General features: G+C 44.0%; 1 protein-coding gene and 1 long non-coding RNA gene across 2 annotated transcripts in view; both read right to left on the reverse strand.

Annotated features, from left to right (window-relative positions):
- The window catches only part of LOC135422137 (uncharacterized), a 183,611-nt gene extending 180,750 nt beyond the window's left edge, over positions 1–2,861 (reverse strand). The window contains exons 1-2 of the long non-coding RNA XR_010434324.1: positions 1,682–2,861; positions 1,008–1,174 (exon numbers count right to left, since the gene is read on the reverse strand). This is a non-coding gene — a long non-coding RNA (uncharacterized LOC135422137). The remainder of the gene's footprint in view (positions 1–1,007; positions 1,175–1,681) is intronic.
- A 2,098-nt stretch (positions 2,862–4,959) lies between these two features.
- The window catches only part of SALL1 (spalt like transcription factor 1), a 15,008-nt gene continuing 8,592 nt past the window's right edge, over positions 4,960–11,375 (reverse strand). The window contains exons 2-3 of the mRNA XM_064671159.1: positions 7,537–10,943; positions 4,960–6,478 (exon numbers count right to left, since the gene is read on the reverse strand). Coding sequence (XP_064527229.1) covers positions 6,038–6,478; positions 7,537–10,943 — 3,848 coding nt within the window. The 3' untranslated portion in view covers positions 4,960–6,037. The remainder of the gene's footprint in view (positions 6,479–7,536; positions 10,944–11,375) is intronic.

The following is an 11,375-nucleotide window of genomic DNA, read 5'->3' on the forward strand; positions in this document are numbered from 1 at the left end:
AAAACAGGGACTGCTTTGAAAAAATTTTTAATATTATTCATCGAGTTAGTTTCACTGGCTTCACTTTGAAGTGAAAAGATGGGGGAAAAGAAAGAAAGAAATAGTGATCAGTGGGGTTAAATCTGTTACAGTGTGCCAGACCACTCCATTTTTTGCATTCCATATTCAATTCTAAATACTTCTCGTGTTGCACCACCTGATGCCAGGTGCTGCAGGGCTTCTGCTACACCCACCTGACATTGTGATGCTGCATTTTTAAGACCTTTAAATAATGAAAATAGACCTTTGCACTTCAGTACTGCGCTGGTCAAGAGAGCTGTCTGTACAGATGATGTGAATGACTGCTAACACGGAGAGACTTCTTACTTTTGAAATGAAATGACACTAGAAGTTTCAGGGCTGATCACTCCAGTGAGAACCTTTCTTATTACCACAGGTGACCAAGTCTGACGTGGGCATGGAAATGTTTTTGGTGTCCATCTAACCCAATTTTGAAGTTCTTTCCAAGGGTGACAATAACTTTTGAAAGTTAAGAAAAGCTTGCAGTTTGGGTTAACTAATTATTGAAAGAAGGATGACATCACTTTCCTACTCTACAACTCTGTATCAGCTGTTCTCACAGTGCACTGTGTGCTCTGAGTCTGCCACATACAAGATGTTGGCCTCACCCACCACACAGAGCATTGCAGAGAACAACTCTAACCCTCATGTGCATGTTCTTCACCAACTCCCACAGTGCTAGACAGACTTGAGCACTAAAGAAAATTCCTCTTTCCTGCTCTCCTGTTTTCACTCTACTGCTCCCCTTCCCATATCATTGAAAAATTTTTCCTCTTGAGAAATTTAGTCTGTGGATTCAAAAATACATGTCTAAATTAAAACAGAAGATAAAATGGAAACTAAAGAAACTTGTGGTAGGACAAAAAAAACCCAACCAACAACAAAAAAACCCACAATTTGAGCCAGAAACATCATTTTAATTACTAACATTCCTATATCTCACTTACCTGTGAAATATTTCAGCCACTGTGTGTGGTTCAGGGCCTCCTGGTATCTCACATCCCTGGAACAAGGAGATCTTCCCAGGAAGGAATCACCATGCACTCACCATCTTCCAGGCATCTCCTAGGCCACTGACAGTAGTCAGGATAACCATTCCGATATTAACTATAACCTGGATGTAAAACCCAGAAATATCAAATCAGAAAATCATAAACACAGCTGTCAGTTCTCAGCTGAAGTTGCATACTTTTCAATTATTCCTGTTCTTTCCTATTAATATTTCCAAGTCTCTACTCCTCCTTAACATTTTGTCTAGAGATACATATTTATATAAGAGACCATGTTGTAGGTGAAATCTTTAAGTCATTATATTTCAACTCAGCAGTTAAGAGACATATTGCTTCCAGCTGGCATAAATAACTGTACCCACTTATTTGCAAAACATTATTTTAACTGCTGTCAACTCATATTCATGAGAGAAGGAAACCAAACAAAAAAATGCTAGTTCGATTTAAAAACAAAAAAAGACCAAAAAATACCCCAAAAGCACAACAAGACCCGACCACAGAGAAACAAACCTGGAGAACTACTGAACGCTGGCAGGGAAACAAACCTGGAGAGCTACTGAACACTGGCAAGGAGACAACAAAAAAACAACTGTCATGTTACAAAGTCTCACCTTCTCCTGCCAAGTAAAACTGGCCTCCTGCAAAGACACAGCCAGGTAGTTTGTGACTTCAGGACTCTCAAAAGCAAGAAGCATGCCCCACAGAAAAGGTCAAAACAAGCAGCAACTGTTGCATTTTGATGGTCAGCAAATATTCTTTCCAAAGCAAGAACAAATCGAGACATTTGTTGCTCGCTACAGCGGGGAGTACTTGCAACCTGTTCTTAAGTCTCAAACCACAGCCCAGCCTCGGAAGAATCACCGACATTCAACTGACTTTTCCCTGAGAGAAGGGTTTGGGATTTGGTCGTCATCAGCACCCGAAATAAGCCAGGCAGTTTGCTGCTTCCCTTCCCTTCTCAGCCCTGCCTCGCCAACACAGAAACCTCATTCCTGCCCATCCCATGTGCTGCCCCGATCCTCTCTCTCCTCTCCGCCGGTATCGTGGGTCTTTCGGGTGAGCCCTTCACCCCCTTTACAGGCTCTCATTCCGCCTGTCCCCCAACACCTCCCCAGTCCGCCCCGTGAAGTGACACCCGCCGGGCGCTCCGCGGCCGAGCTGCGCTCCTCGCTCCGCCGAGCGCCGCGTCCTCGCTTCCCACGGCATTCGGGGAAACCCCAAGTTCCCGGGCCGTGGGCTGGCAGCAGTGCCCGGCGGGAGGGGCAGCCCTGCGGTGTCCCGGCCAGCACGGGCCGGCCGCCTCCGGCCGCTCCGCCGCCGGCCCTTCCCAAGCGGGGAAGCTTCGCACGACATTAGCCCAATTTTTAAATAAATCACGTCTGTTTCTGGGTGACGAAAATTACTCGGGATGATTAAATGAACGATCGTTGGCGCTTAAAAGAAAGGAAAAAAAATACACCACCCCACCCTTTATTTTAATGGATGATAAAATTGTGATAGGCGAAACGGAGGGGGAGGAGGGGAAAGGGGGAAGAAAACTTTGTTTCTAATGAGGAAAATGCGGCTACGAAAACAAAACCGTAAAAAAAAAAAATCTATTCTTGACTAAGGATTAATTCAGTGTCTGTGAATAGGAAACGCTGCGCTGGGTAATTGCAGCGAGGTAGCGCGGCTCCAGCTGCGAGGCGACGCGAGCACCTTTGTGCGCTTGCCAGTACAGCTCTGGGGAGAGGTAACTTCCCTCCGTCCCCACGGTCTGGTGTCGAGTAACGGGAAATTTAACATTCCGTGTTTCCAGAGCAAATTATTCCCCCCCCTCCCCTCCACCCCCCTTCCCTTTCCCCCACTTCCCTCGCAGGCAGCCAGCCGGGCGCTCCGCCTGACGGGGCGGGGAGCCCCGAGCCGGCCCTTGGCACCGCATCCCGCGGGCACGGGGACGGCGTCCCCGGCCTCCGCAGCTCCGTTCGGGGGTGGGAGGAGGAAGGGAACGGGAAAGCCCCTCGGCAGCGAGCGGAGAACGGCCCGGGCACCCTCGGCGCAGCAGGAGGCACGGGCAGCTCCTCCCGCCGGCACCAACCTCCGCGACGGCACCGAGGGAAGCGCAGAGCGAAGCGGCGGCACCGGGGCGGGCGGGGCAGCGCCCGAGCTCATCGGGGAACCCCCGCCCCGCCGGCCCGAGGGGTGTCCGGGGAGCCTCGCCCGCCGCACAGCCCGTCACCTCAGGGAAAGGCTTCGGAAAGGCTGGGGGAGAAAAGGGTCTGTGGGCTCTCGCAGGGGGCGCCGGGGCTGGGGAGAGGGAGCGCAGCCCCTGGGGCAGCTGCGCCTCCGCGGCCCCGGCCCCCCTCGGCCCGCTGTGAACGCGGGGCAGGCTCCGCTCAAGGAACGGGGGCCGGGGGAAGGCCCTTAGGTACGATAAAGAAAAACCCTATTTCTTTTTTTTGTTGTTTTCTTCCCCCCGAAAAAAGCCAAGCGCGTTACGTTACCCAGCGGCAGGAGCGTCCGGGTGCCCTGGGAGCGGCTTCCCTCGGCACCTAAAGACTCCGCTTCCGCGTGGGAAGAGGTTCCGAGGGCTGGAGTTAAAGGCACTAATGAAACTCAAGCCGTGGAAAGGAGAAAAACCCTCCCGGAGCGCTGGGGGCTGCTAGCCCTTCTCTGGCAACATCTCTCTGTTGCACAAATCTCAACTCAATTTAAAAGGAGAATTAGTTAGTATTTCATTGATAAAATCATCAAAATCCTTTTAATTTACCTTTTTCTGAGACCAAAAGGTGACTTGGAATTCTTAAATATTCACATTGACAAGCCAGCTGGCTCTAGTGTACAACTTACATGTTAACAAAAATGCATACCATGTACCAGGTGAATCATCACATTCGAACAGGAAAAGTCCTAAAGACATGAAATCCAAGAGGTATCCAGACTACAGTGTTAATATGCAGGATTCATAATCATAGGAAGGGGAAAACTCCTCAAGAAGAGTATTTCTCACTCCAGCTCTTCAGTTTTAAATACTCTCTGATGCCCAATTTGCAACTCAAGCTGCAGGGGGAAGAGCTAAGTGATCACTTCTTGTTTAAAAAGCTGGGCAACTCCCCCCACAGTGACACTGAAGAAAATCCCATAATGCAAAACACCTGAATTTTGGAATAGTAAAAAAATATATATATAGTCACATGGACCCAAAATTGGCTATGCCTGTTGGTGGTTTTGAAGGCAGCCAATCTGATTTAGTTTCTGTTAAATAATGGTGTAAAGAGATAAAACTCTACTGGGTGAAAATACTGGGCTGAATTCTGTTTGACAAACTCATTTGAGGTTAATAATCATTGCAGGTGTTTAAGGGAAGCCAAATCATGTGCAAGGCCAAAGCAATTAGGTTTTGTTTGGTTTTTTGTTTTTGTTTTTTTTTTTACAATCAAGTTATAAACCCCATATAATATATGGAGGCTTGCAAGTGGGCATCTTAACACAGATATAGCAGCGTAAGCATGCCACAAACATACAATCTCATAAAATAAAATTAATATCAAATATAAAGCATTTGAACCAAATCAAGCCTTAAATGTAATAAATTATTTCCTTCAAAGGAAACTTACCTAGGCTCAATAAGGTCTTTGCTAGCAGCATTTTTTTAATAAAGAAACTAAAAATGCCAAAATATCTACAATTTTTATGAGAAGGAGTTGAATAGTTAAGGAGAAATTTCCCACTATTAGGGGGTATGAAAAATATACTAGCAATTAATATGCAATACATATATGTATACCCATACTTACAAATATAAACACACACATACAACCTGGACAGTTCATGTTAACCAAGGGAAAGGCTAAATAATACAAAATGATTACTAAATACAGGTACACTTTAAAAACACAGAGACAGCGAATTTTATCTGTTGCAAAAATGTATTTGATTACTCGAGTAAAATTACAGTATCTCTGCTGTTAGTAAGTATTAAATGTTAAAGAAACTGGACCTCTTTTCCTTTCAACTTTCCGAGAAAGTGCATGTAACAGTCCAAGGTTCCCCCTGCCCCCCCCAATACCTAATACAAAATAAACAAACACTATACTTGTTCCCTTGGTCAAGGAGTAGGGCTTGGTCTTGTAAGGAACGTATGTACATTTTAATGAAAGTGATGTCTTATTGTATATACAGGAGCATCTACAGTTGTCCACGGAAGTTGTTCAAGATGCCATACTTAGCAGCATTGTGAAAGTCCAGCACATTTTCTATAATGAATATACCTACAAGGCAAAATGTTACGTCTCAGTTTCAACTACCAAAACAACACTTCAGTATCTCCTCTAATAATCCGCGTGCTTATTACTGTACAGAAATGTATTAACATTTAAGACGACTCAAGTAAAAAGCACAATACAAATAACAGTTCAAAACGGAAAATGTTAAACCTACAAAAATTAAAGCAGTTTTAATTTTATAATAAAAATCAAAAACTGAGCTGTGTAAAGGACCCACACTGTTCAGTCTATATTCTCTCAGTCCTTTTTTTTTAATTTTGTTTGGAAAAATTAAACAATGTGTTTGCTGATAAAGTTTCCAGCAGGATCAAAGTGTACATTTATATACAGATTTTTATTAGAGATCTAATGCATCACTGAGGCATCGCATCAATACCAGAGTTCATGTTAAACTGGATATAGAAAATAAGTTAATGCCAGAATAAGATCACCTAGCAGAACAGACTTGCAACTGCCATAAATGTTACAGCAAGTTTACAGCACTCTAGTCGATTAGTATTTAGTTCAAAATACGGGAGACCAAAGTTAATGCTTGCATTTGTTTGCAAAGCAAGGTTATATCACTAATAAATAAGCTCTCTTAGAACTCTAGAAGTAGAACACGGTACAAAACAAAGTCTTTGTAATGTTGTAGCCTGCAGCTTGAAAAAAGCAACCCTAGGTTGCACTATTTGCAGGAATGTTATTTATGGAGGTTTTTTTCTAATTTGTTACAATTTCTTTGTTGTCTTCCACGAAACGCGTAAAACGGAAGTTTGTCCCATTTTCGTTGCTTGCCATTTTCTCCAGACCAGCTAGAGGTGCATTGGGTTCTGAATTCTGGAGCTTCTCCAGGCTTCCTGTCAAGCCACTGATGGGAGAGCTGCCCCCGTTGCCCAGGCCTCCCGGTGCTGGAGGGATGCCGCCATTCTGGATGACAGAGATCTCGTTGGTCTTCATGGCCAAGCCATTGGAGAGTGCAGCTGCATACTGGTTCCAGAAGCTGGATGGGTCTCCATTCCCTGACCGCGCAGCCAAATCCTTCTGAAACATTTCTGGGAACTTTACAGGATTGCCTCCTAGAAATGTCATGGGGCCATCTACAGAAAGTCGTCTGCCTCGTCTTGCAGGAGTACTGTTCCACATGTGAGTGCCCATGTGAACCTGGAAAGAAAGAAAGGAAGAAACAAACAAACAAAAAATAGACGTTGACAGGGATTTCAAACTTATTTTGATCACTGAGAAGGCAGGAGTCCATGAACGTGTCCAGTCTTGTTACCTAATGAATGGCATTAAAGGTAGAGGATGCAGGGCTCCATTTCCCATCTGGAATAATAAATAAACTACTTCTGGATTAGCCCATCATCATTACCCACAATACCCTGTTCTGCTGCTCAACAATGCATTGCTTCTTACTCTTTTTTTTTTTTACATGTATTTAGTTTATAATGACTTTGTGTTGTTCTGTCAATTGCAGATAGCTGCTTTCAGGGCTAGAATTGCTATGTCCACTTTCATTGCAATGGTAAGTATTGTATTTGACACCCTTTACCCTATAAACGTCCTTTTCAGACAGGCAGAAAGTATCCTTTACTGATTGCTCATTGGAGAGCCTCCTGTATAGACAGAATGGCCTGAAAGTAATTATGCACCTCACATTACTGGCAGCAACCTCTAGAGAAATACTCTGTCAACAGAAAAATGTACACAGTAAAGTGCTCAACTGGTGTTCTAAAACTTAAGTCTATTTGCTTTTTCAAACACATATCAGTAGGAAATGTTAGTTATATAATCAATTAAAGTAACGCCCATTACTTCCAGAATTATATTAATAGTTTTTTTAAACACTCATCTTACATGATAGATATGAAAAACAGCACATTCAAGAGCCTTTCACCTCTTGAAGAGGTGTGTGAGTTACAAAACTCATTTCTCTGTTAATTAATACTCCTTACCATCATTTGGCTGTTCTGTTTCACACTCTACATAGACAGTCTTTGCTGGTAGATGAATTTTAATTAAGCCAAAACAGCTCATGCCTCAGACCTGCTGCCAACATGAGCACTCAGTAAGAGGCCACCCAGGTCTACCAGAGCTGACTAAACACAGTCACACCACAGATACCCAAAGGTACCACTGCTTACAACATTAATAGATGTAAAAAACTGAAAACCCCCAGGAAGGAGAAAATAAAGCCTAAGAGCAGCAAGAGGAAAAAGTACCTTCAGATTGCCTTTTGTTGTGAATGCTCTTCCACATATAGTGCAGGCAAAAGGTTTCTCACCAGTGTGTGTCCTTTCATGGATCTGCAGAGCACTGGAAGAAGAAAATGTTTTCCCACACGTGTTGCAGTAGTGCTGTTTTGGAGTTCTTCTGGGGAGAGCAGGGAGCAGCACAGGGGATGTGGCAGAGGACAGTGGCCCCGAAGAAACAAGACCAGAGGGTGCTTCTTTGCTGTCCTGAGGAGAGCCGTGCACAAAGCCGTTCACCTCAGTCTTTATGAGCGATGACAGTGTATTAGCAGGCATAACTGAAGAGTTCTGATTAGGGCCAATACTGGAGTTGGGCTCAAAAAGCTGTGATGGTAGATCTCGCATCTGATGTGTCAACATATGCTGCTTCAAATTACCCTTTGTGGAAAAGCCACGATTGCAAACTGTGCAAATAAATGGTCTCTCTTTGGTATGACTTCTGTAATGAATGTCCAAGGCACTCTGACAAGCAAATGTTTTGCCACAAATGTCACATGCAGTGTTTTTAAATTTACCTCTATCTCTGAAAGGAAAGAGCATACTCAGAGACTCTTCTTTAATTATTTTATCAGTGTTACTAGACGTCAAGTCCAAAGCACCACTGTTAGCAGGGGTTGGAGACAAACCGTTGGCAAACTCACTTGGTAAAGCTCTTACTGGTTTCTCTTCGATACTTGGTGACTTGTGGTAATCATTAGTGCTGTTGGATGGGGACAAGGCCTGCATGGAAGAGGTAGACTCTGAGACAGCAGGGCTTCCAGCACTTTGGCTTTCCATATCACCACCGACAGATGACGAATCGTTAGTCAAAACGTCCCCTTCCACTGACCCATTTTCAACTGACTTTAAGCTTGCCTGAAGTTGTTCAGCAAGTCCTGCATTGATCATCTTCATCTGATTTTCTAAAGCAGCAATACTTGACATTTCCAGGGGCAGAGGGGAAGAAGACAAGCTGTCTTGAGATGCATCCACAGATTTAGGTGTATCTGGCACGCTGCTGTCAGGACAGTCTTCCATATTCTCGTCTGAGAAGTTGTCTATATCATCAAAATTCTTATCATCAAAAGATCCCGTATCTGATTCCATTGACTCTGGATAGTTTTCTGTCACTGGGGTGTTGGGGATCTGCCCTCCCATGTGCATTCGGATATGCTGCTGTAGCACAACGGCATTGGTGAATTTTTTCTGGCAGATTGGGCATGAATGTTGCACTCTCAGTGGGGGCATGGCACGGTGGACACTGTAATGAGTCTTTAAGTTGCCCTTAGTAGTGAAAGCACGACCACAGATTTTACATTTAAATGGCCTCTCACCGGTGTGTGTGCGGTAATGCATTTTCAGTGCGCTCTGGCAGCTGAGAACTCGGTGGCAAATGATGCACTCGTTAGGATCGGTTGCCTTTTTGTCAATGTTTTCTACCAGTTGCTGCAACTTTGATGTTTCAGATGCTGGCGTTGAATCCAATAGTCCTCCAAATGGAAATTTTGCCTTAAATTGCTCTGACATTAGAGGCATCAGTGGATTTGTAAAAGTGGCGACACCGCTGGAGCCCGAGTCTGCAGCCGGGGAGCTCACGGAGCTACTCATGTTAGCGATGGTGCTTGTGTTTTGAGGGTTTTCTTCGATTTTGCCATTTGAGGTAGGCAAAGCACCAGACTCTACCTCATCAGAAAGTCCATTGGAAATTTTTGATGTGGGATCGGCTGTTCCCGAGTCACTCTTGACAGAGCAGGGAGGGCTAGCAGAAGGATGGCTAATGGGAATCGGCTGAGGCTCCTCAGTTTTGATGAATGGGGTCAAGCTTGGAATCGTTGGTGGGAGCGGCAGGCCAACAGAAGTTGTTAGGGTGGAGAGGACCGGCTTGCTGTCCAGCCAGCTCGTGACAGGTTTCTCTGGTGGTATAGACATCCCATAAGGAATACCCGTGCTTGTAGGAATATTGTCCAAATGCTCTGGCACCGGGTACGGATTCATTTGAATATGAGGGTATTTTTCTTTATGACGCTGAAAGTGGACTTTTAAGTTTCCCTTTGTTGAGAACCTGTTTCCACATATGTTGCATTTAAATGGCCTCTCGCCAGTGTGAGAACGCAAATGAATCTGCAAGGCACTGTCACTCCCAAACACTTTAGCACAGAACCTGCATTTATGCTTAAAGAATGCCTCATCTGAATTACTTTTTGCTTCAAAAGCAGTCACATTTGGTGGCTTGCTTTTTCTTTGCTGTGCCAAGGCAGTCAAGGAGTTTAAATCCTCTGCAGGTGTTCCAATATTGGACAAGGGACTGGAGAAAACAGAGTTACTAGGGGTGGGCTGAGGTAGAAGTGGATTAGATGCAGGACTTAATAAACTGCTTATTGCAAAAGCTGGTGAAGATGATGCTGATACTGGTGGGTTGTTGAGCTGTGAGCCACCAATAGTTGAAGCCACTTTTTCTGAGGACGGTGTTGTAACTGCTGCTGCCAATATGTTAATATTTGGAGAAGAGCCACTATTGGATGGAATTAGAGTGTTGCCAGGGTTGCTCTGAGGTAGCTGTATAGGGGGTAGCTGTTTCACACCACTGATGCTGGCAGATTGACTAGCAAGGCTTTGTGCTAATCCAGCTGCTGCAGCCAGCTGCTGGGATAAATGGGAACTTAACGTGGACAAGGGGTTGGCAGATGTTCGTAAAGTACCTTGAGAAGAGCTGGATGTTGGCATGTCTGTATTTTGGGTAGCCAACAATAATATTTGGTGACGAATTTGTTCAATCAGTTGCAACTGATGGATCTGCTGCTGCTGCAATGCCAACAGCTGCTCCATCAGGGCAGGTACAGCGAGCTTACTGTTGGATGCACCGTTACATCTCGCTTCCTGGGAGAACTGTGCTACTGCCACTTTTGTACTCTGCAGGTTTTCAATTATTACATTACTATTTATCACCGAAAAGTTGCCTAATGTTGTCAGATCCCCTATGTGAGGTAGAGAGGTTGTTACAGCTGAGGTACCCATTGTGGAGCTGTTACTGCTTGTAATACTATTGTTGACACTCTTGGAACTGCTACTGCTATTGTTAATGCTGGAAGCCTCCACATCCATGGATTCTTCCCTGTCAAGTTTGTTATGCTCTGAAAGGTCACTGCAGTCTACTTGATCTGTGTTATTAACTGTGTCATTCATCTGTTCATCAGGATTATCAGAAGGGGAACTAGGAGGGAAGGTTTCAGAAGGAGAAGCTGGATTTTCATTCACAATTAAAACTAATTGATTTTTAGTACAATTCTTCTTGTGTTGCAGGAGATCTGATAATTCAAAGAACTCAGCACAGCACCTGCCACAGACATGGGCGTCCTTGTTCTTAGTGGTTCGATTTGCTTGACCCTTTTCTGTGTCTCCTAAAACATCAAAAGATGATGGATTAGGAACCAAGCAGTAAATACAAAAAAAATCTGCAGGACATTTTATTTAAAAGTACTGGTTTTATCTACCACTCTAAAACAGACTAAGATTGCACATGAAAATAGATCAATATTCCTACTTCATGAAAATAAGACAAAAGCAACATTTAAAACTGTACAAGGGAGTTTTATCAATCCCTGTGTCTTAGATGATCATTTGCTTCAGATAATCCATCAAAATATAAAATACTATGAACTGAAGGCATTGGAGCATAATGAAATTCCATAGCAAAGTATTGATTTCCAATAATTCATACTGCTTATTGTCTAGTTGTCCACTGAGTGCAAATCAGCCATTTGAAGGACTCATTAGACTCTCACGTTCCTGTCAACCTTGTTCATTTTCAACTGATTCAAAGATATCTGTGA

This window comes from Pseudopipra pipra, chromosome 14 (assembly GCF_036250125.1).
Source record: "Pseudopipra pipra isolate bDixPip1 chromosome 14, bDixPip1.hap1, whole genome shotgun sequence".
Lineage (NCBI taxonomy): Eukaryota > Metazoa > Chordata > Aves > Passeriformes > Pipridae > Pseudopipra > Pseudopipra pipra.